At 39.2% G+C, this 26,219-nt stretch overlaps 1 protein-coding gene across 7 annotated transcripts in view; it reads right to left on the bottom strand.

Moving 5' to 3' along the window:
- prkcaa (protein kinase C, alpha, a) overlaps positions 1-26,219 on the bottom strand; it is a 173,527-nt gene extending 147,308 nt beyond the window's left edge. For 3 of the 7 annotated variants that reach the window (XM_036144901.1, XM_021322381.2, XM_036144902.1), the window contains exons 1-2: positions 25,811-26,219; positions 23,083-23,114 (exon numbers count right to left, since the gene is read on the bottom strand). In XM_036144901.1, the coding sequence (XP_036000794.1) occupies positions 23,083-23,114; positions 25,811-25,977 (199 nt within the window). In that variant the 5' untranslated portion in view covers positions 25,978-26,219. The remainder of the gene's footprint in view (positions 1-23,082; positions 23,115-25,810) is intronic. The other 4 variants (XM_021322382.2, XM_036144903.1, XM_036144904.1 and 1 more) reach the window with 2 other exon arrangements.

The raw sequence follows: 26,219 nt of genomic DNA, 5'->3' as shown, positions 1-26,219 counted from the left end.
GTCTAGTGTTGACAGCGAGATATGTTGTTCGATTGGTGTAAACCTTAAAGGCAGTTATCTCTCACAAGGAATTTCTGCAGGCTAACCTCCAAATGGAAAAGCAACAGATCAATACTTCTGGGGTGAAGCCACGGTACCTATCAATCAAATGTTACAGGGCTACCATGGACTTTGGCTTTTACTTTAATAATTAAAGCGTTAAAGTTAATCAACTGCCAACAATGCATGTAGGGAAGTGATTTAAGCTGTAAAATATTTTTATAGGTTATAGTTTGCATCCAAGACACTGTTAAAACCGGGGTTTCCAAACATTTCAGCTTCCAACCCCAAAATAAGGTTGGATGTATGGCTGGGCGATATGGACCAAAAATAATATCTTGATATTTTTAGACTGAATCCCGAGATGCAATATTTATCTCGATGTGTTTTTCTTTTCATAAAGTAATTCTAAAAAGGGATCTCGGAATCAAAGCTTTATCCCAAATGTCTCATAGGTAATTTTTTTAACAAACAGCTGTAGATAAATAGGAGAAACATCTGGAAAAATAACCTACTCGAATACATAAAAGTATTATTATAACGTAAGATAGTCCATCTGAATATAAACAATATAGTCTCATCCTATATCTCTTTAAAAATATCGCTATTTTTAAAATCTCTATATATTGCCTTGCCCCTAGTTGGACGAGACTTGGCATGAAAGCAGTTGCTGGTAAGATGATCTGACAAGGGTTTCATGACAATGCAAACGGCATCAGCTACCAACATATTGAATATCTAAACATAGCAAAAAACTTAAGAATTTTTTTGTGTGTGGTCAGATTATTTGTTTATTTAGCAAAAATGCCTCTTGGCCCTTTGTAATATACCTTATAGCATCTGTTGATTTCCCCCTAGATGGTGCCACGTTTGTAAGGGGGATGCATTGTTGTTGTTGAGCAGCAGAGTGAAGTATGCATGCAACACTCGTCAAAACCTTGCCAAATCCTCTCTGCTAATGCAAAAGCAGTTTTTGGTGGAGGCAGTGTGATGAAATTCTGCGATCAGGGGAAGTCCCATATCTCCCCTCATTGGGACTATCTGTCCTCCAGGATTTCAGCGTAGAGAGGAGGTGCCAGGCTGTTGTGGCTACACATGATTCTTCTAGGCACAGAAGAATGTTTCATTTATAAATGATTAAAACACTGGCACTTCTTGGTTCTTTAAACTTCAAATCCTCCAATTCAATAAACAAGCCACACGGCAGAAAATGTCATTTGGCACTGCCAGCGGACATTTGGTAAGTTCTTCACGAGTGTAACCTTCAAACCCGACTCTGCTGCTCAACCAATAAATGCATTTTCCCTGCAAATGTTGCACCAATTAAAGAAAAATGCAAAGGCTTTCCAACTGTATGCCATTTTTTTTATTAAACCTTTATGTAACCAGATAAAAGGCCCTGAGATCAAGACCTCTTTCCTGGCCAAGAGCGACACACGCCATAAAATGCTAAAATGTATACATTGGGATTTGCGAGACACATTGGTTGGCAGAAAGCGCTGCTGCAGCAAACAAAGAACCAGTCAAACACAAAGTCCCTTAATTTTAGTGCCAAGTTTATCTTTATCTCTTACAAGATTCATTGACTAAATTTGCACTTATCATTTTGTTTTTTACTTTGATTTCTGTGTATAATATCCTCAAGTCCTCTGTGATCTGTGACCCCTAGTTAGGTACAGAACCCATCTTTTGGAAACGCGTGCTAAAGGTGCTAAAAACACTTGCCCTGATAACCCAAATAACAAAGATCTCTTAAAAGAAGAGGTCAATCTCAGGACTTCTGAGAATGATCTGCCTCCTTTAGTTAATCTTTCAACATTCAAATCTTTAACGCTGTCCTATTCACAATACCACGGCGGGGAAAGAGAAGATTCAACATTTTAGTGGCAAGAAATGTCAGAGTGAAAGGGACTTTGTGTAACAGGCTAACCAGAGTGAGATCACCAGATTTCTCAGAGTATTACTGTAGCTGAGATATTCAATACAACAGGTGACGTGCACATAGATGGATTAGTTGTTCACTTTGTCATTGAAATGTTGGACAAGATTTATTCCATCCATGAAAAACATTTTTCAGCAAACAAAAGTCTGATTATATAGCATTAAATGGAAGCCATTGTTCACAAGGATCCCTCCTACTTGCAGAGGCAGACCAAGTTGGACTGAGCAACTAAAAAGCTTTAAACAAAAACCGAACTCGCTTTGGTCCTGCACACGGCTGTTACAAGCTACAACTTGCATGTGCAATGTGTGCAAAGCATCAAGAAGAACCAGTAGGTCTGGGTAATAACGGAAAAGTGCACATTATCTAGCAAAAAAAAATGTTTTATTTTTGGGCTCAACAAAACCAACATTTTTGCAGCTGAAAAACATCTAATTTATCTTTTAAAAAAGGCTTATTGTGTCACCAGACTAAAAAACAAAACAAAAAACAGTCGGCCAACTTGCAAAATCATCTGAGAGCGGGAGTCCCTCGTCTATGACAGCGACTCTGCCTTTCCCATTTGCCTTGGCTTTTCTTCTCGACAAAAAAAACCTTCCATGGCTCTTCCATTAGATAATGCCGTTATTGCAGCAAAACTCGTGGCAATTAAACGCAGATTATGCCATAATTCAGAGGCTGTGCATTAGTCTGTGTTCCACCATAGAGCTATCTAATATACCTCTAATGCATTCAGATAGTAATATCTTTCTCTAATCCCTAGTAATGTTCAGTGGGGCACCTCCCAGTGGATTAACCAAACCCTCTCAGTTTTAAAAGCATTCTGATCCCTAACCAAACTAGTAAGCACCTCTAGGAGGTAAACCTTTTATTCCACTTCTCTTAGAAAGAAAAAAAAAAAGCACTGTTCCTAAATGCATTTTCCTCTCAGTAAAACAGGCCCTCCAAGGTTTACTTCTTCTATGGTAGTGTGCTATCACGGATTGGCACACATTTAGTTGAAATGTGAAAAATAGAGTTTATTTGAAAAATAAAGCCCTATGTACAATTACAGGATGTTTTCATCAATCTGATCATCTTTAGAAATGATTAACATCTAACCTGACTGGATGTTGTAGTTCTGCTATGCTCCACACATCTCCACACACCCTGATTGGCCTGTCCATTTTATGGGGTATTGAAATCCCTCCCATTGGCAGCGAGTCCAGGTGGATGTGTGGAGACGTGGGGAGCTCGGCGGAACTACATCCATCTGGCAAGAGTCAGGTTAATAAACATCACCATACAAGAAGAAGCTCCAGTGTAGCCTGTGTGCTTAAAAAAGGAGACTAGAATTGGATTTTAGTAGTTCGGGATCCAGATAATAGGACAGAAACAATTCAGCAAAAGACCGTTTCTTAGTAAATCTGCTTACACCCAATCTGTCCTTGTGTTTGTTGTGGGCCACACCATCTGCACTGGATTTCTATACATTGTACGAAATAGGATGGATTTTTCGCATATTTAGTTTAAAGGCATAAATACTGCACAAAAGTATGAATACCTACAAAATGTATTCCGATCTTATAGATCAAAAGCATATTAGGAGCTGTGGTGTCTCTTTAATGCTAAAAATCAGCACTGCATTAACCTCAGTCTAAAAGTGTGCTAACTTATCACATTAAATATTATATTTCTTTTATTTTATTATATTTTTTTGTATTTCTGTACATGGCTGAACCTAAATGATAATATCGACTCTCACATTTTTTCTGCTTTTGTCCCAGGTGGACTGTCATAAAAGGAAAGCTTCTGCAGCTTCTTGGTTAAGTTATAGCGTAGTTTACGTTATGTGATAGGAATGTAGTAAGTGGAATCCAAAGATACTGGGGTTGCACATTTACAATTATCTGCCTAGACTAGATATAAAAGGACATCAGGCATCAGAATGTGATCAATATAAAAGAGTGACTCTATCTACAAACATCCGTTTGGGATTGGCGCCAGATAAATGCTCTGGTCTGTCCTACCATCACAAATGCAAACATGTGAAATGGAGACATGGTCCTCCAAAGATCCTGGAATCTCGCTCAAATCTGGGCAGCCCTGCCAGTAAACTGAGAATACTGCAGATCATTATTGGGTCTTTCAGAAGGATAATGATCCAAAACCTACAGACAAATCAGCGTAAACATGGCTCCGTCTCAGTCAGTTAAATCTGGGCGATCTAGAGCGCCCAAAAAGGATGGTTAAAGATCGCACTCTCTGTATGATCCAACTTTGGAGTTCTTTACGCTCTGCTTGTCCAGTAACGCTCCAAAGCTGCTCATTAAATCTCGTTTAAAAACATTTTAAAGATTATGAGGAAAAATTTAAGCAGTTTTCAAACTTTGACCTTTTTAAGGGTCTGGAGTATATTTCATCTCAAAGTACTGAAGCCTCTAAAGCCAGTATCAGTTTTTTTTCTGTACCCATCCTGATAGATGACACATGAAAACCATAATGACAACAGTTTATGGAAGATAAAGCAACTTTATCTTCCATTAAGCCTGAAGCATTAGGAGAAGCTTTGTTGGGATCTCTCACCTCGTGTCAGATCGGTGCTATAAATGCAAAAACAAAAGACAAAAAACAGACATCAGAAATTCTCCAGTGCAAAAGAATCCTAGCTGGACCCATCATAGGTGTGAATGTCAGAAGTCGTGTTAGCCATGTGATGATTTCGGGGTTATTTCCATGGCAACTGAGAAATATTTCTGACTCCCTCCTCCTTCCTTCCACCACCAACCCACAGGATGAGGGAGGCGTTGGAAAAAAAAAAAAGATTTGAGTTTTGAAACCAAGACGTCAAAACGAAAGGAAATAAACTGAAAAGTGATTAAAACAGCAGTAATTGCAATTTAGGGAGCATGCTTTCAGTGGAGATTAACTTGAGAGTGCCCAGTCATCTGCTCAAGAAACAGAAGCTTACATAAAATCCAACCTTGAGGGACTTAACCTAAAGGCCATAGGTGAGCTACAAGCAAATCATTTTTAAAATCCCGCCTTTGTTCATGCAAACTGCAACAAACTAAACCAGCAAAATGGACAAGACGGTGTGTTGTCCATTTGGCACATATGGCTGTAACTACTGTTAAAGCCTGAGAAGATGGCGCTCGGGCAAAGTTATCATTCTCTGGATTATTCAGTAGTCAGTAATCCACTGGTAAATTCAGTGCAACCAGTTGGACAATATAAAAAGCTAGAGCTATAACGAAGGCCCATTTGTATACAAAGGGTTGTTACTTTAGTATGCCTTTTGTCTTTATGTTTTAATTCCTTTTTTGCAGCTCAAAGATTAAATTTTAAAAATAACTTTCAAGGCTTTACACTTGCTCGGTTGGTTAACACCACTTTGTCCCGTGTATTGATTATATTGAGCAAAAACAGAACTAAATCCTACCCCACTATATATATATGAGTGGAAAGGGTTGCTACTTCTACCTCTCAAAGATGATTGGACAAATGGCAGTAATTAATTGACGTCTATCTTTTGTCCAGCTACAGATCCATCATAATATTAAAGACCAGCGCTGATCAATAAACAATAAGAGCGCTTGGTGCTTAGATGTTGACCTGTGGGATTCCGACAAACCAGTAGCCATCTGTTGGAAGCAGTAAATTAAATCTGCACACTTTAATTAACGCCAGAATACAATATCACATGAACCTGCAAAAGGCCTTATTTGTATTCAGGCACTTGTGGACCACAAGAACATTCTAGGGAATTGCATCAATGGGGTGTCAGGTTAAACCTTTACACTCCATGAACGAATACAAAAACAACATATTCTAATAAAAAAATCCCAAGAATATTTATATGTCTAGAAATTTCACATCGTGTTCCCCATGGGCACAAATGGTACAATTCCGCGCTTCTGAAATATGATCATCAATCACTAGAAAGCAACAAACATAATACCCCTTTCAGCCATGCACTCCCGTTTCTGCATCTGAGTCAAATGTGGAAAGAAGAAAAATTGAGGTCATGGCGCACGCTGTCATCAGTGTCCGGCACTCAAATCAGCAGGCCCAAAATGCAATAAACTCCAGTGAAAGAAAGATGAGTTGTCAGCATTTGCACTATGTTACTGTGAGCGCAACAAAAGCTTTGCAAGTGAAAGAAAAATCCAGGTTAGTCCTTTAACAGTTAATTCATTTTCCAGGTTTGAACTTGCAGGAAAGGAAAGGTCACAAAAGGTCTCATGGAAGCAGGTATACCTTATTTGAAAAATATCATTAAACAAACAGCAAAAGTGCCAATTTAATCAACTCTGGAGTTTTTTTAATGAAAAACTTACAAAAGCAAAAAGAATTTCAAAATGACACGCAGAATATCTGTTGCTCAGCTGTTTTCCATCTAATTCGGTCCTTTTCAGAGTGGCAGATTTCAGATATTTGCTATCATTTTAAATGCGACAGTTGGATTTATGACACAATTAGAGCTGCACAATATATCAAATCGCAGTCATTGCAATATCGGTGCGTGCAATATTGCAAATCTAAGGCCCTGTTTGATGCAATATTTGTTAGATTAAAATATTTTGGGTGCCACTAATTCAACGTATTCTTTACTTATAACTTATTTGGCCATTTGCATGGTTCGGTTGATGTTGGCAATGAATATTGTTGTTGCAAATTCATGTTTTCCTAATAATGTGCACCCCTAGTGACAATGCGTTTGTGTCCATTTTAAACGGGCCTATTTTTTTAATTAGCAATTATACTTTTTAGTAGTGAGCTACTACTACTGTTTCTATTGTCTGCACTGTGTGCAGTACTTCGATTCTCTCTGTCCTAAGACCACCATCCCTCATTGCTTTTGTAGTGAAGTCTTAGAAAAATACTTTTTTAATGCTGGTATTCTCTAAGCATTATCCTCCCTTGCTCTATATGCAGCGTTTGCGACAGATGTTCACATCTTTGTCCAGCCCAATAATCTTAAGCCTATGCAAAACTTTTGTCATTTTCTTAATGCTAAAAAAAAAAAACACAAAACCTCTTTAAAGCTTAATGAAACCCCATTTTCTCAAATCTACACAACAGATGTCATACATCAAAACGCAAGAGGCTTTTTATAATCTAAATGGACAAAAAAAGAAACAGTGAAATAGCCACAACCAGTTTGTCTAAAAGGAAAGACTATAGGCTAACAAAAATAAATCGCAGGTCATTAGAAAATGGCTGTGCACTTGTACAGATAATGGAAATGCAATTATCGAAATATGTCATACAGTTGCTGTTTTCACTTGTTCTCTGTCAATTTTACAAGAACGTGGCATTAAAAGGCTAAAAACAACATGTGACTGCAAAATCAGTGTCAGGACTCAAGAACAGGGGACAAAAATAATGGATGTAAAATCTCTACACTTTTCATGCCTGGAACATAGTGTGCCTTGCGAAAGCATTCAGTGTTTTCTTATTATTTTCTCGTGTTGCAATCACAAATTTTTGTATTATTGGGATTTTATGTGAAAGTCCATAAGTGTTAATGGGTAGGAAATAGACACATTGTTTTCAAAGCTTCATGTTGTCCATCTGTACCCACCCCTCTTTAATCTGACACCCCTAAATAAAATCCGCCGCAACCAACTGCCTTCAAGAGTCGTCTAAATAAACCAAATTGTCTAATTTATTGTCTGAGCAGCAGCCAAGAGGCCCATGGTGAATATAGAGGACCTCTGTTTTTGCCACGAACAATGTAGATGAAACATCACATGGGTGTAAGAAGGAGCCCTGGTCAGATGAGACTGAATGTAAACTTTTTGGACAACACGCAAAATGCTATGTGTAGAAGACTGCCAAAACTGCACATGACCCTGATTCCACTTTGCAAAGAGCAAAGAGAAGGTGGTGGCAGCATCGTACTGTCGAGAAGCTTTTCTTCAGCAGGGACAGGGAAGCTGGTCAGAGCTGACAGGAAGAAGGCTGGCCAGAAACACAAGGCAACCCTGGAAGTAAACCTACCGGAGTCTGCAAAAGACTTAAGACTGGAAAACAACCCTAAACATACAGTCAGAGCTATGGTGGTTTAGATCAAAGCATAATAAAGCGTTAGAATGGTCCAGTCAAAGTCCAGATCTAAACCCAATTAAAAATATGAGGTAAGACTTCAAAATTGCTGTTAAAGCAATTGAGTTTGGGATATTTTTTTGCAAAGAGGAATGAGCAAACATTTCACCTTAATGTTTCAATACTGGTAGAGTAATACCATAAAGGGTTTACAGGACTTGTCATTTCAAATTAACCAATTAAAAATGGCCGATGACAAATGCACACTGTAAGTTTTAGAGTTTTAATCTTTTTCCTTCTAAACCATCTCTTATCTTCCTTTCATTTCCCAATTATGCACTGCTTTATGCTGATCTATTACATAAAATCCTATTAAAGCGCACTGAAGTTTGCTGTTATAACATTGCATGTGGTAAAAGTTGGCAAGAAGTCTGCAAGGCAGTGTTTATCACAATAGACACTTAACGCATGAAAATCTACTTTTACATTTAGTCCTCTAAATAAAAAACCTAAATAAAAAATGGCTCAAAATCAACCAGCTCAGTCAGGTTTGAATCAAATCAATACTGAGAATCATGATTTAAAAAAAAGAGTCTCATCTCTGTTCACTGCCACAAGCACCATTCAACAATAATGCAAGAGCTAGTTCACTGTCACGTCTCATAAAGCTGGTAAGACACAATAAAATTAAAATACAACCATTCTCAACAAGCCAAAGTGGAAAGTTAGACTGTAACACTTTGGCTCGCTGTGGTGCATCTGGAGACTCTCAACATCCACCCATTATGACCCTGCTGCCAGAGACATCCTCCTGCAGGAGCTCAAAATCAGCACGTAAACAAAGAACAGGCACCGCAACACAAAGCTGCCGACGGAACCCTTCCTCTTTCTTCACGCTCCCAGTAGACGGCCTATTAAAAACGTAGATTTCCCTTTTAATTGTACAGACAATGACAAACTACAGCTTATTGAACGTTATGCATTTTAACCATCAAACTAAATCAGTGGCGAAGACGTTCTGGAGAAGAGCTATGCAAGGAGCCAGTATTTGTGTAATCACCAAGAGTGACTAATGTAAAAAAATAATAAAAAAAAAAAAAACTGGCAAAATTATTTAAAAGGGCAGCCTTAAAAGGGCCCAGAGGCCCATTGTGCATATCAGGGTCCTGAGAACAGCCTGATTTTAAATCCGTCATGGTTGACAGTAAAGGTTGACATCTGTACCACAAGAATTTTGGATCGTATACAACGTTCCAAACTTTATCCAAAACAATCTTATTTGATAAATTTACTTCCTGCCATCACAACATGTCAGCAGGTAATGTGAAGTTTAACCATACGGCAAACTTTTAATTTCTGATGGATTTCTGAGATCTCTACCCTTTTTACAAAGTTGGCACTTTCCTGTTTTGTTTTCTTTGAATTTCTCGCTTGCTGTTTTCACACATACAAATAATATCCTTCTGATTAGAGAAAGTATGATAAATACATACCCATAAACACCTAAGATATCAATATTTTTTTTTAAAATAGGAGAAGCGCAGGTAAGATTTTATTGTTTTTGGTCATCAAAAGAATTCGATGAACATCCATACAGATCCTTCACTTTCTTATTTACACAGGTAAATATTATTTGGCTAGTCGGTGGTATTTAGAAAGCATTCAAATTTAATTCCCAGATTGTCAGTTGATCCTTAAATACATGAAAACAAAAACTCCGACATCATGGGGAAAGTAACGCAACTAGTCTTGATGCACATGAACATTACGAATTTCACACCCTTGAAAACACAGGAAAGGAGCTATGCAAGGAGCCAGTATTTGTGTAATCACCAAGAGTGACTAATGTAAAAAAAAATAAAAATAAAAAAACTGGCAAAATTATTTAAAAGGGCAGCCTGTGATGTTTATCTTTCTCTTCGCCCTGACAAGCAGATCCGAAAATTCGAATCACCCAGACTCCATGTGGAATAAGCCTTACAGCAGGAGCACAGACGTCATCCCACCCATGACTGCTCAGCTGGTCTTCTTCCTGCACTGAAATCCCCTTTATCAATCCATGTAGCAGATTTGTGCCACAGGATGACGGTGCGCCATCAGAAACTGAACTTGCCGTTAATATGTCTTTGAAATCTAGGTCGCAGAGGATGTAGCTCCTCTGAAGCAGAAGCTGTCCAGTGGCAAGAGATGAACAGATTTTCACCAGTTCACGGTCAAGGTCTCAGCAGAGGCCAGGGAGGTAAGCTAATCTAGGCAGAACAGCGAGGAAAGATGCAGCGGCATAAAAGGGGAGATAAATACCAGAAATATGTTTTGCAGTTCATGAATGCTAAGTTAAAAATACATTTGGACAAGGTTTTCTCGTTTTGTTCAGGGCTAACATCACGATTTGTCAACAGAAACACCATCTTACATACGGCACCAAACACTATTTGAACCCAACACAGCATTTATCTCAAATGCATAGAAGGAATTAAAGTGATCAATAATGAATGAAGCCATAATGGATTAGTCTAATCTTAATGCAGCTGCTTTTAATTGATTGTTGCCAAACAGGAAGAGAAGGGAGAGGCTTTCAGGAAAATCCAAAATGCTCAGATACTTCATTTGTGAGGCTTTCGCTGGTCAGAAGAAAAATGCCAGCTATCAACCCAAGTTAAGGAGCCTTAGTGACGTTTACTTAAACAGAAAGGTCTGCAACTTAGATGAAGAGACAAAGCTGCCATGAACTTCCTGCGCTGCTGCTGTATTCCCTTTTTTTCCTTATAAACATGGCACATGTGAAGAGATGCACCAATCAGTATTTTTACATTCATACAGAAACCTTAACACAGATTTCTGGATTTCTTTGATGTGTGAAATGTCAATTTTATAGTATTATTATTTCTAAGGACTATAGCACAAAATTGCTCAACCTCAAGAGAAAAAAGTTGTATTTTTGAATCTAACAAAAAATAAATGACTTATAAGATTATCCCCATTTATCCATCTAAGCATTTGCCCCTAACATTTTTTTCTGACTTTTATTAAAATAAAATAAAAATTGCATCTAATCAGATTCTTTTAATCAATGCATTTATAGACATATGAGGAGTACTTAGTTTTTATGCTTTTAATGATAGGGGTATTTAACCTGTCAAGAGTAAATGGCCTGATAATCTCTTACTGCCTGATGGGTGAATTTCTACATATTGAGCCTGGAGTGTCCTTTAAATAGGCCCAGAGGCCCATTGTGCATATCAGGGTCTTGAGAACAGCCTGATTTTAAATCTGTCATGGTTCTCTAAGTAGTTTTTCACAGTAAAGGTTGACATCTATACCACAAGAATTTTGGTCGTATACAACGTTCCAAACTTTATCCAAAACAATCATATTTGATCAATTTACTTTCTGCCGCCACAACATGTAAGCAGGCAATGTGAAGTTTAACCATACAGCAAATGTTTAATTTCTGATGTATTTCTGAGATCTCTACCCTTTTTACAAAGTTGGCACTTCTCATGTTGTGTTTTCTTTGAATTTCTCTCTAGCTGTTTTCACACATACAAATAATATCCTTCTGATTAGAGAAAGTATGATAAATACATACCCATAAACACCTAAGATATCAATATTTTTTTCAAAAATAGGAGAAGCGCAGGTAAGATTTTATTGTTTTTGGTCATCAGAAGAATTCGATAACCATCCATACAGATCCTTCACTTTCTTATTTACACAGGTAAATATTATTTGGCTAGTCGGTGGCAGTGTTGTAGTACTCGAGTCCGAGACTCGAGTCCGAGTCATTAGCTAAATTTAGAGACTCGTGACTTGACTTGGACTTGAGCACTGATGACTCGAACTTGGACTCGGACTCCTACATTCAGATCATTCTGACTCGGAAATTGAGAAAAAGACTCGACTTTTTTTTATATCATTAGGCTATAATTGCAATATGTCAATAGAATATTATTTGGTGTATGATTTTAATATCTAAATGTCGTACCGCGCACGTGACGTCACCATCTCATGAGCAACGCCCCTTGCCGCTAAGGTTGGGCAAACAGTGTGAGAGCGCACAAGTAGCAACCAGCCATTACACATGCAACAGACACAACTATATGACCGACTTTTCCGCTGTTAAACTTTCACAAGAAGATGTCCAGGCGCCCATTTTACTGGTAGAACTGTGGAACAACATACCAACGTTCAGCTCAAACGATGGATTGAGTGTCGAGGGCTTAGAAAGCCTGGAAAACTGGCCGAGTTGATAGGAAGGTAAGTCGTTGTTTTTCTCCTGCTCGGTGTTCATGGTGTCATCTGCTGTTTTTTTTTTTTTTCTGTTTGTAGTCACCGTCCAGGAATCGGTATAAATTTTCCGGCCCGCCGAACAATTTAGTCCGGCCCGGTGGCAAAATGCATTATCATTATCCAACGGCTGGATCTCCTCGCTGCATCGACCGATCCACACCAGATTTGTTGTGAGTCATGGGGGAACGCTGCCGAACGCGTTTGTGGGAATCGCCCGGTGGACGGGCGAGGAAAATGCGTAACAGCATCTGCGGTGGCGGGCGGACCCCGCCCGCCGGCCGGCACCGCGGCGGTGGCCAATAGGCCGGAGTGCGCTTGGCTGCAAGGGCCGATCGACGCCGCTTGCGGCTTTAACATCCTTCATATGCGGCCTATCAGTGTACCTCGAGTCGCTGTTGCGCGTTCCATAACAACAATGTTTAAAAACCATGGTTAGGAGACGTCTTAGACTTGGAAAAAGCAGTAGTTTTACCGAGTAAAACCAAGGGTAACTACAGCGAAAGAGTTATTAGTGCAATGGAATGTTACTGCTTCATGTCATACATCACACGTCAATAGTGACTCGACTCGGACTCGACTCGGATGAGTAGTGGACTCGACTCAGACTCGACTCGGATTTTTTTTTTTATGACTTGGACTTGACTCGGACTTGAACACTGGTGACTCGAACCTGGACTCGGACTCGAGGCATAGTGACTTGACTACAACACTGGTCGGTGGTACTTAGAAAGCATTCAAATTTAATTCCCAGATTGTCAGTTGATCCTTAAATACATGAAAACAAAAACTCCGGCATCAAGGGGAAAGTAACGCAACTAGTCTTGATGCACATGAACATTATAAATTTCACACCTTTGATCCCAATACACAAAAGCTATTCTCAACAGGAGTGCATCAAAAGAAACACACATGCTACAAAATCCTCTTCATTTACTCATGTTTACACCCATGTGACATGTGTGCCATTGCAAGATAGGAAATAGTGTGACGGTCGCCTTAATCCTTGCACGGTAGTGAAGGGTCTGGAACATGTCTTCCTGGATTAATAGGCGAGGGGAAAGGTACATCCTTGACTCATTACCTGTCCATCAAAAACCAACACAACCGTGCATACACTTACATGTATGCATTTTTATGGTGGGTAGAATGTGTAGTATGCCTAGAACGCATGCATAGGGTGAATATTTGTACTTGACACAATAAAGCCCAAGCGGGGTTTTGAACCCAGGACTTCATTTTATTTTTACTTCTTATCTGATTTCATTGCACAAGTGATGTTTACTTGTTGAATAAAGACCTTTACCAGCTATTACAAGACTTTGGCAGTTTAGAATGTGTGCAAATGTTTGTTTGTTTTTTGTATTTGAATTAGAAAGGAACTTTAAAAATGAAATGTCTTTTTATATTTCTAACACTGGACTGCTTAAAGAAATCAAAACCCAGAAAAAGAACCTCCATTCTGTGATTTGCTCTCACGCGGTGTCCTCGGTACTCGTTTAATAGCATCTGCAGGACGTGTGCGTCCCCAGATAATGCTCTTATGTAATCTGGATATGTGCATCTACAGAGCCCAAATAAATGTTCTCCAATAAGCAGAATGTATGCCATGCATAGCAGTGGCTATCTTCAGAGGAACAAGTAGCTCCTCTAAATATATCCCCCCCTTGCTGAACTCTGCTCCCGTCACTCTCCGTCTCATAAACACCCACTCAAACATACACTTGTGTGACACGAAGTCTCTTCTCTGCTCTGTTCCGTGCAAATTATCTCTAAATCTTCATCTATTCTATGCAGGGCTGTCTAACTGTGGGCTTGAATGACATTAAAAGTGTAGCAGGGGATATTTCAAAGTCCAGATGGCACAATGAGGCATTACAATAAAAGAGCTTCCTGCAAAAGAACAAATACTTAACAAGCCATTTCCTTTGTTTACCATCAGGGGATGGAATGGCTCCATATGTTGGTGCTATGTAAAAAATAAAGACATCATCTTTTATCCTGTTGCTCGCCGTTGAGGTCAGAGGGTGATTTCCTGACAGCGGACGATGAAGAGCTCAAGAAGAAACAGGGTTGAGAGGAAAAGAAACAGACAAGGCGCCTTATTAGTTCAACGGAATCCGATCAAAGCTCTTTGAAATGAATCTTTGTTGCAAGTATGCTGGAGCTTTGTAACAGAAGGGGAAAAAAATAAAAGCGCGAAAGCATGAACAAAAGCAGGGTCATGACGATGGCAGAGATAAAGCAACAGATGTTGCAGTGTGGGCATGGATTCATGGCCCTGGCTGAAGCCGGGGGCTTATGAGAATCCCAGGACGAGAGGGATTTCCTGTCCTTATCATAAACCACTTTCAATTTTTCCTGGTTTTGCAGCTGAACATCTCTTTACTTAAAACAAGAAAACACAACTTGCCACAAAAGCAAACTGCTATTAGAGGGCATATGAATATGGTTGAGTCGGGTTAAAAATATCTAGATAGAAACGTTTTTCTAAGGTCCTTCAGCTGATAGTGGTAAGAAAAAACAGCCTATTTCTTTTTGGTTGTGGTCATTTCAAAAAACCTGGGACGTGGAAGGTCCTTATAAAAGCCTTTCAGAAAGGCATATGAATCCTTTCTGGTTTTGGTTAAATTGAGTTAAAGTATTTTCATGTATTTTGAACTTATACTACTTTAACTTGAGTGTTATTCATAAAAGCAAGGAAACATGGTTCAGATCTAAAAGTCATCTTAATAGATTGTATCATTCAGACCACATGCTTTTTTTTAGAACAACTATGCTCAAAACTATTATTGCAATATCAGATTATGTAATCAAGCCTCTCCTGTCTGTACTGCCCCTCTTCATAAACACATACCTGGTATTCTAGAAATCAAATCTTCCTACAATCTTTGCAGGGCTCTTGCATATAGTTCAAATATTTTACTGCAGCCAAATAGACCTTTGGAAGAGATATCTGATTAATATGTTGAAAAAACAAGGATAATGCTAAATTAAACGCCGAAAATAACCTATATGAGTATGTAGGGCTGTATGAATGCCTTAAAAATAAAATCTCTGATTTTATTATACCAAATCTGATTGATTGATTTTTTTCCCTTCTTTTGTTTCACAGAAATAAATTTAAGACATTTTTTTTAAACTTGCTTTTATGTCAAGCATTTCACCTGGGAGCTGGCCTGACAAGCTGTGAAAAATGCTTGTAACATGCTTGTGAAACAAGATGGCGGGCCTGCCATTGTAAACAACAAAATATAACAAAATGTTTACTGCTAGTGGTATTACAGAATGAGCTAAGAACAGGTTTCACTTCACTTGTGTAACTTCAAACTAACTAATAAGTAACTGAGTAAATGAAAGTACCTCGTATAATGGTAAAAAAAGGTTTCCTCTTTTTTTTCAGCATTGCCTGCTACTGTCTAAATGAAAGCCCAATGAGTGCATTGGGGGAAAAATCCAGATTTTCCAAAAATTAAGTGTTAAACAAATTGTGAATTCAAATTAATCGATTAAACCGATTTATTAGGTCTCCAAAAGAATGTGTGTGGAAGCTCCTTCTTGAAGGGTAGATTTTATCTTGATTAAAGAGTGATATACAATAAAACAGCAAAACAAATAGAAAAGCAGACCATGACTTAATGTTCTGCAGGTGACAAATTACATTTAAAGTGAGTTTGATTACTACCGACACGTCTGGCTAGCAGCTTTATGGGCTTCAACTGCCTTTTCTTCACGTAGAGCAACAGAAGTTAAAAAAACATTAAAGAGTTTATGATCAGATTAAAAGTCAAACCTACACCTAAACGTATTTAACCAAAGAAAGAAAAGAACTACTAAAATGACACTGGGCTTAACATATACAAGAACGTTAGACTAGAGTCACGGAGATTAGTGAGTTTCACAAGGCTACAAAGCCAATTGTATTTGGTTTTGCAACACTTTCAAAAGCTTGATCTAACCCATCAAACACCTCTGATCATCAAAGCAGCAGAAAAGAAGGTTCAACTGATCAAAACACAAGGTATGTTAATATCAAACTGCCAATATTTGCCAGTTTGGTGTCTTTGGGAAGCTTTAAAACTCCCTCATTAGGTATTCAGCATGTGCGCTACAGCAAGGTTATCCAAGTCAAACCCAGAGGAGGTGGGGCTCCTTGAAAACAGGAAAGCTCATTAGCCTCCACTACCATCAGAGAAAATGTGAAAGTCTCAAGTGAATTTGGTCAAGAGTAATTTGCCAACAAACCACAGATGAAAACACAAGTCATATTCCTGAACTCGTATGTCTGCAGCTCTATGAAGGCAAATTATCTGTATTACCGGCAGATGACTGGTTTGCTAAGCAGAACATGAGGCTTCAGGCAGCAGCCACTGCAATACAAGATAATAAATCTTTCCTGCACTGCTCAGCACACATATCGTTTGCTTAAACGTAGCCTGAGAACAGGCATTTTATAGAACCAAGACTTGACAGATTTTACACTTACTGTCATTTCAAACTGAAGATAGCAGGAATGAACTATTGCGAGAATTACATAGACAAAAAAAAAAAACGAATCAAAAACACATCTGCAGAAAGGATCAATGCTCTGTTTAAGCTTAAATGGGCTGCAGTTGATTAGCCTGACGTCTCCAGACACGTGCACACATGCAAATTAGTCTTGAACCTTTTATTTTTATGGTTCGTTCCCTAGAGAGGTGTTATTAACAGACAAAACAAAACACTTCAGATTACAGATGGAAAGAACATCTACCGAGCAACACAGGAAAACAACAGGAAAAAACTACACTGTGATTTAAAAAGGAATTAAGCCCCCTTTAGGATTTGAGCCTCGTGCAACAGTAAATTAAAAATATACTTTTAATGAAAAGGGAATTTTAAGCAACAAACTGGACAGCAAATTATATATATTTTTACAGTTTTTACAAACAAAAGTCGGAAAAATCTGCAATGTATCCTTTTCAGTTCTTCTAAGTCAATACTTTTCAGAACCACCCTTTCCGTCAATTACAGCTGCAGGTATTTTGGGGGTATACTTTGGGTCAGCTTTGCACATCTAGACTCAACATATGCCATTTCTTTGCTCACATTTGGTCAGATTGGACAGAAAGCGTCGGACAATATCTGCTGTCAAGTATTGCCAAAGATTCTGATTTGGATATAGGTCTGAACTTGGATTGAGCCAGTCTAGCACACGGACCAGAGCGCCGTGCGGCTTTTAACGGGGGCTTCCTTTTCTTCCCAGTCTTCCATAAAGGCCAAATATGTGGCGTTGATGACTATTACTTATCCTGTCAAAATTCTCCCACCTGAGCCATGGATCTCTGCAGCTCCTCCAGAGTTACCATTGCCTACTTGACTGCTTCTCTTGCTTCTCCTGTTACTTTAGGTGCTTAGCCATGTTGTGGGTAGGTTTACAGTTGCGCCACACGCTTTCCTTTTTTAAATGATGGCTTGAAAGAAATACATGATTGTATAAATGAATGAATGAATGAATGAATGAATGAATGAATTTAACGTTTCTCTGGGAGACGTTCAACGTTTCGGACATTGTTTTTTAACATTACTCTAACTTCTCCAAAACTATATCCCTGATCTGTCGGCTTTGTTTCTTGGTCTTCACGATGCTGCTTGTTGACTTTCTGTTCTCTAACATCTGAACCTTTTGCAGAACAGCTATATTTTTACTGAGATTTAATTAACTCAGGGTTTTTTTTTGTTACTAAAAATTAAAATTACATTAATAAAAAAATTCAAAATCAATTATTAGTATCGTACAAGTGTTGACTACTGCACCTTTAGAAAAAGAGAACCAAAACAGGGACTGGGTACACAAATTAGCCTGTTGCTAGAACGCCTATAAACAGGGCAATAGCTACTTTGTAGCACTGATTGTGTTCCACACCTGAACAAATTAATGACTGAAACTGGACATATCTATTCAACCCTAATTAAGGTACTTCTGGTTGCACTGGATTTTATTCAGGGGTATGTTAATCAAGGGGCTGAACATGCTACATTTCTATTTAAAAACGCGTCATACCCTACTTCTGTGCTTATTAATCACATATATTCTGAATAAAATATTATTACTTCAACACTAGTACTTAACTGTGTTCTTATGTCTCAATATTTGTTAAAAAAAAAAGACCAGGAGGGGCTGAGAGAAATATATTAGGGTTGCAGCTGTTTTTTGTTGCAAATGAAACCTAAAGCTCAAAACGTTTACCCTTAAATTGGTTCATAACGGAAAAAGATGATCCAATCTACACTATCCTTTAAAATATCAATTTAATAAACAATGCATGAGGTGAAAAAACTTGCTCAGAAAGTAAATATTCTATTCTAGTATTCAGTCAGCCCACAAGGAGAGCACTTGACCCCGCAAAACTTGAGTTGCCTGGGGCCCAGCTGAATACAGTAGCTTGCTATGAATACATTTAGCTGACAGAATATGATTCAGGTCACAGAACAGGATTAACTCTAGTGGATTAAACTCTGATAAAACCAAGTAATAAAAACTAAATGGAAATCCCATGCCTGCCCCCAAACAGCCCAACTTCCAAGGTCTCCACACGCAGTGTGATCTTAACAAGATTTGAATGGTAAATCAGCTGAGCGACACGAGGAAAAAACTTCCCGGCTGTTTTAAATCATCATCTAAATGGTGATTTGAGACATCCTGCCGCACAAAGACAACAGAACAGGCGCTGGAAACAAGACTCCGCAGCAAAAGTTACCCCAGACATTCAGAGTGCAGATACGATCTGGAAAGGCTGCTGTTTGTTTGTTTCCACAACAATAACTCTACTGGGACATTTTATTCTAAGAGTCATGTTAAAAAAATGACAGAGCCCTTAATACTTATTGGCACCCCTGGTAAAGATGGGTAAAAAGCCCTAAAATCCAATAAAGTTTTATCGCAGAGGCATTTATTTAAGTTTTTAACTTGATTTATGAGCGTCTAATTAGGAATCCATGATTTACTCTTTCTCACGGTTTGTAAATATGGCTTGACACAAAGGCCCATTTGGCTTAGCCGCTATTCAAAAGAGTAAAATAAGGGACCATGTCTATCAAGTGAGACAGATATTTGTTGAACCTTTTAACCTTTTAACTGGCAACTGGTTCCTCCGGGCCACTAGTCTTGATAGAGGATGTTTTATATGGCCATCACAAACAGTGAAGACAAAAATGGTAAAAGAAAATACCTCCAAAGCTCACTGTAAGAGAACTGCAGCAAAGAATTGCATCCTAAGGCCACAAGGTCCCCCTAATAACTGTAAGATACTATTTATATCATTGCTAGTAGGGATGCAGCTGTGCGCACAGTCCTATGCAAATCTACATAAAAATGGTTGGTCAGTGGTTCATTTAACGCGCTGGCTCAAAGCATATGGCATAACCAGGACATATGTAAAAACAACCATCTTGGTTTGTGGATTTCTCAGTTCCCAGACCGCTCTTCCCTGTAGAGCGAGCTGAACAGAAGAGAGCATAGGAGAGGAACCAGGAACCTGGGTGATCTGGAGAGATGGTGCAAAGAGGAATCATTTACAGTCTCTCTCTGTCTGCTCAAACGTGTGCCGTGTCATACGGGAAAGACTAGATGCTATTTTATTGACAAAGCGGTTCGTATAATGCATTATGGGTGGCTTATTCAACATTTTTAGATTATGCAGCCGCAATAAAAGTGTTTAATTTACGGCTTTCTGCACATGTTGACCAGGGGTGTCAATACATTTAGAGGCTGTTGATAATTTCGCTGTTGCTTATACGCTTGTTGTGGTCATGCAACTGATACAAATATCCTTTTTTTACATAATTATGACCATCTCCAGCAGCTTAATTCACAACCCCATTAATAATGCCTCAATAGGTTTATTCATTTTCTGCCAGTTAGTTTGCGGATCAGTTCATTATTGTCTGTATGAAATGTTACGGCAACTTTAAAACAGATCACGTGATCTTAAAAAAAAAAAGCCCAAAATAACATATTTAAAGTGTTTGGGTGGCCTTTATTTCACAAAAGTTTAAATACCTGGAAAAATGCCCAGCTATTAAATTATTGTAGGCTAAAATACAGATCATTGGATCAAATAATCACCTGGGTATTTCTATGAGTAGCACGATTTTCATTTAACTTCACTACAAACCCCACTCAATGGTGTATTACTGCACTCCTCAGCCTATTCTTAGAAAAGGGACATTTGCAGGCTGAAAATTAAATGTCACTCTAGTTATAGAAATGCCACTCTCCGGTTTATCACTTTGTCATTCAAGCAGTGACTAAGAGGCTGGCTCTGCTGGAGAACCTGACCCTCGTTTTATGGGATCGTAAGTTTAATATTTGATGGCCGAGCACGTGTTATAAAACTGGGACCTTTCTCTCTTCGAATAGCTTCAGTGTAACTAATCACCTTCATCTTGATAAGGCAGGATCATTATTTATGCAACAGGTCAGGGCAATGATTTATGATACGAGGGTGACGAGGGGGGGAAAAAAAGGGAGTCTTCACCGTAGTAGAGGTGTTGAAGGTAGAGGGAAAAAGCGGCCCGTTTCTTTCAGCGGCATCCAGCAGAAGCTCGGTTTATCGTCTGCTGTAGAAAAAGCTGTGGCTGCGACAATGAAAACTAGACGTGAAAGCAGAGGAGTGGGCTCAGGGACATGCTGACGGTAATGTCAGGTTATGGGAAAAAAAAACAAAAAAAAAAACATGCTGGTTTATCAACACTCTTAACACCTTAGACTGATTCATCACTGAGCCTGGTTTCAAGTAGAAGCTCGGAGAAGGTCGCATCTCTCTGTGTGCGAGAGCAGATCACACAAAGGCGTGGGCGTCAGGTCGTTAGCAGTCAAGCCTCAGGGGAAAAGTCACATTTAAATGTTCACGTGAGCTAATAAGCATGATAGTTTAAAATTTCATTTCCTTGATACATGCCTCTAGGGACACACGACACCAAGAACCATCTGCATTTAACTGTATGAAGAGCAACGATTTGATTGAGACGTCTGTATGTCTCCCTCTCCCTGGTTCTAAACAGTGGAGATTCTGAGTCAGTAACATTTAACCTCTTAGCCAACGTTTCCTTATCTTCAAGGTTCCCAGAAAAATGTTCGCCTTTGTCTAAGAATATATTTATGATGAAACCATTCACAAAAACTCACCGCAGGCTACCTCCCAGTACCAAGGTATAGCGAAGTTTTAAAACGTTACGCTTTTACAGCTCATAAAAATTTTCTAAGGTGTAAAGTCGTTTTAACGAGATCTAAAAAAAAAAAGGGACAGAGTGATCAAAGTTTCCTCCAGCCTTATGGAGAACAGAGTAATGCAGCTTTAAGTAAATAAAGTTCAGGATTACCTTATGGTTTACACAAGTGCTGCATAGGTTTCAAAAAAATTAGCATACCAAAAATTAACATTATCTAAACTTGTTATACATAATGCAGATGCTCTGTCTGCACCAATGAAGATTAACTCCCCTCAGCGTGAACAACATGCTCTGTCCTGACAAAGTAGCACAGAAGTAAATATGACAGTTTTCATCCCAATAAACAGAAACTATACACGATGGGATTGCATCCTAGGAGAGACTGCCATGCTACTCAGACAGGAAAGGACTTAATGGTTTAACAACGTGTGCTTCCTATCTTTAAGACCCATGTAAAACAAGTCTGAATACATATATATGCCAAGAGGTGAGACGGAAAACTATGTGACAGCAACAGGAAGTACACTAGTACCAGTGCAACAAAAAAGAAATATTGTAAACAAGCCTGCATGTAAACCAAGATTAAGAGAGTTTGTAACAGTTTTAGAACTGAAAAACTGAACATTTAATTAATCAATTAACTGTCAAAAATACTGAATAATAACTTCTTCCTAAGAGGAAAAAGTGTCCGCACATTGTTGATTTAATATTTTATGTTCGTTCCTCTCTAATAAAATAATTTATAACTACAATAAGTGTTCCAGCTGGGAGTACTTCCAGGCAGACTCTGGTTTTGGCAAGCCTAAAGTTTTCCACATTACATGAGTACTTCTGAGGTTTTGCATACTTAAAGCTCAACTAAAATCCACCTTTAAAGATGTAAGCAATGGTGAGGCCAATTCAAGAAGAGGAAACTTTTCAGCTTTTCTGTATTCCTTTCTTCTGTTTCACCTTTTAACCCCACTGTTTTTGTGAAACTCATTTTTTGGTTTTTAGATTTTGAAAAAAAAAAAAACAGTAAATGCTCAAGTTCATCCATTTCTCTCTTTCAGAGAAGCTTTCCTCATAGGAATGGTTGTTTTAACAAAGGCTAACCTCGATTTGGGGCACTTGGTTATTTAAAAACATATCAAACTCAAATCATTCTTTACTGATTTACTGATTATCTGCATTTTAATTCTAATTAAACAAAATGCAAGACACTGTCTGGGTTCTCAAATGTTGCATGAATAATATCTGATTGAAAACAATCCGCATCCAGATCTGGGCAATGCTTGAAAATGTGATCAATACAGTATGCCTAATTCTGTGATAAACCATGTTTCTTTTTGACAAGGCAATAACAAATTCACACTCACATTACCATCAGACATCCACACTTCCATTTGTCAAAATAGACTGAAATGAAGTAAAACCAAAACCATGAAAAAGAAGAAGCCCAAATGTAAGGACTCTAGTTTATCTACCGGTAGAGTTTAAAAAAAACTGCAAAGTGCTTAAAACCCCGACCATATCTCAGTCTCAATGTTACACACCCAGACACAAACAGGTATCTGTTAGTTTGTCTTTACCTTGGCACTGGAATCCTTGCTTTCCAAACCCCCTGTGAAAAGAGAAGAGATTGAATTGAACGGCTTTTACTGTTCAAACACACAGTGAATAACGTATTCATTCACACATGGTCTGATTCACACCATATTCATTCCAAGGACATAGCTGCACAAGGCACGTTACTGTCAAACTAGAGTTTTGCAGAAGTTTAACATTTTTGCAGTTGCATCTCAGTAAAGTACAGGATTATTAAAAAGCTGATTTAAAAAATTAAAATCAAAGTGTGAGACATGTTATAAAAAATCCTTTATATTTCAAGCATTTATTAAAGTTCATTTTGATTATTGTGGTTTATATCTAAAAAAAAAAATTACAGTGTAACACGTGGCCAGTGAAAAAGGATTTTTTTACTACATAAATGTTATTTTATGATCTGACATTTATCCTGCAAAGAGTCACTGACGCCATCAGCATGGAGGGTAAGCTAAAAAAAAAAGGTTGTTGTCAAAGAAGATGGCTGTTCACGCAGTTCTGGGTCCTTACATACAAAGGAAAGTTAAGTGGAAGGAAAAAAGTGTAGTAGGAAAACTAGCCGCAGCCTTCAGAGGTTTGTGAAGCAAAGGTCATACAGGAGTTTGGGGGCGAGTCACAAGGCATCAGTGCTTCAAGAGTCACCACACACAAGATATGTCCAGGACATGGACTACAACGGCCATAGTCCTAGTGTTTGATCCACTCCTGACCCAGAGACCAGAGCAGAAGTATCTTGATCCAGTAATTCAAGGCTGACATTAAGGAGTTAAGAAACCTTTTTTTATTGATCTTGTGAATCTCCCCCCTACCACACACTCGATTGGTATTTGCTTCACAATCTTTTCAAGGCTGCAGTATCTCCTTCCACTCAATCTTTCATTATTAAGCGTGAAAGCGGCGCTCTCCACAGTCATCTTCTTCAACAATTACCTTTTGCTGCTCATCCTCCCTGTGGACAGAATCGGTGACAAACTGCTGGACACATGTCACGTCAGCAGTCTTCGTGTTAACCCGGACGTAACATTTCTATATTTAAAATTGATTTCTTTTTTCTTAATGCTTATGTAAAATTATAATTTTCTTCCAAAGCTGAACTTTGGGCTTGGTTTGGCTATGAGCCATAATAAATAAACAATTAACAACATGAAAAACATCTCTGTGTGTTTGATTACTCTCTCTACAAGTTTGAATTAAGTTACAGAAATAAATTCAAATTCACTTTTCAACAAGTTATCTACTATAATTTACTGTGATACATCTGTATGTTGTACTAATGCCATTTACTGTCATCCTTCTTGAATTGATAATCAACAACAGAGCAAAAGAAAAAGTTAATTAGTTAACATTTTTCTCCCAAAGCCTTGATAAGCTATCTAATAACCTAAGTCCAAACTGTTCGGTGAGTTTTTTCTGCAGTCATAATTATTATTGCACCGTTAAAACAACAACTATGTGCATATAGTTTGTAGTTAATTGTCCTACAACCACATAATGGATGTAGGTACATGTCTCCACATGATTTCTGGCATGTTTTGCCTCAACCACAGTGTGACCATGGGAACCTTCCCTTTTTGAGGTGCAAAGAAAAGCAAGTTTCGTATCATGTTGCTGAAATGCTTAACTCTAAAAGGAGTGGCGTATGCGCGCCGGCTAACGATACAGGCCATAAAGCCCTCAGATCACACGCACACACCCACCTTGAGGAACAGAGGACTTTACATGTGGGCGTGCCTAGAGCAACATACGAGTAAAATACCTCACCGAGAATCTGAACTAGTCTAGTCAGACTAGTTCAAGCATTCCACTAAAGGCAAGAATGTGTTTCTAGTCGCTATCCTGCCCACCTTTAGAGTGTGCATGCAGGCTGAAAACCTGTCCAAGGAGAGGAGCTTCCCATCTGGGCCTTTTCCTGCAAGTAACTTTCAGAATTTCCATTCAGTAACCAGCAGCCTCAGCGGTTCCACTGCGTGCATGGAATGGCAGCATATTAGTCATCTGAATATTTGACCTGGCCCAAATCACAGGAGCCGCGTTGCAGTTATTTGTTCACGCACGAAGATAAGGTGATGAGTGGAGCCTAATGCGACAGACAATTCGTGAAGCCGTTCCTGTTGCATGACTCCTGCAGAAAAAAAGTGCAGATTTGATCTCCTACAGTTGCCCGGTGGAGCGGCAAGAAGGTCCTGGGTTCAAATCCCAACCTGAGTTTACATGTTCTTCCCCTGCAGCTTCCTCCCACAGGTCCAACAATATGACAGGTTAATTGATTCCTCTACATTTCCCTTAGAAATGTGTTTGTGTGTATGCATGTTGCCTTGAGATGGGCAAGCAGGTACAGGCAATGGATATTAGTGTAACCCATCCACAGCAACTAATCCAGCATAACGAAATGACACTTTATTGGTTTTCGATGGACATTTTCCCCATTTTCTTGTGGTTGATTATTTTTCAATGGCCCTACAACAACAATAACAACTCCACCTGTTCAATGGAGGGGCAAAAACTGCAAGCAGTGGAGTGGGAGGGGGGGTGGGGGCACCAGGACGCACAGAATCCCCGCACCTCCTGCACTGGCAGGGGAAATTGCTTCAGGAGTGCAGGGATCGCGGGTTTGGGGAAGGTGATGCGAGCCCAAGAAGTTACATCACTGGGCAGAGCGGACTCGACTGAAGTTATCCGATATGCAACAGGCGGGGTGGGAGGTGGGAGACTCACCAGATGAAGTCGGTGCAGTGGCTGCAGAAAGTCGGCTGCTTGAAGAACCTGGCGATGAACTTGTGGTCCTTGACTTCGTGGACGTTCTTCTGCCTCAGAGCGCCCTTTCGCGCAAACCTGTTGGCTACGTCCGCGGTGGACGACTCGTTCAAACTTACATCTGCCATCGCGTCCCTCCCCACTCTCTCGACTCTCGCTACAGAAAGGCAAATCAATGCGAACGGCTCTCGCTCCCGCTGTGTCCGCGCGTCTCTTTCGGTCCGAGCTCGGGTGCACGGCTATGCGCCTTCTCAGTGCCAAGTCACAGATCCTGGCTGGAGAGGCTGGACCTGCTGGGTCTGAGGGGTTTCCCTTGCCTGTCGCTGCTCCGCCGACACTGACAGCTCTGGTGCGCCAAGGTGGCAGCACC

This window comes from Fundulus heteroclitus, chromosome 13, assembly GCF_011125445.2.
Source record: "Fundulus heteroclitus isolate FHET01 chromosome 13, MU-UCD_Fhet_4.1, whole genome shotgun sequence".
Taxonomy (NCBI): Eukaryota; Metazoa; Chordata; class Actinopteri; order Cyprinodontiformes; family Fundulidae; genus Fundulus; species Fundulus heteroclitus.
Note: the sequence above shows the minus strand (reverse complement) of the source record. Positions and strands in the feature narration are given on the sequence as shown.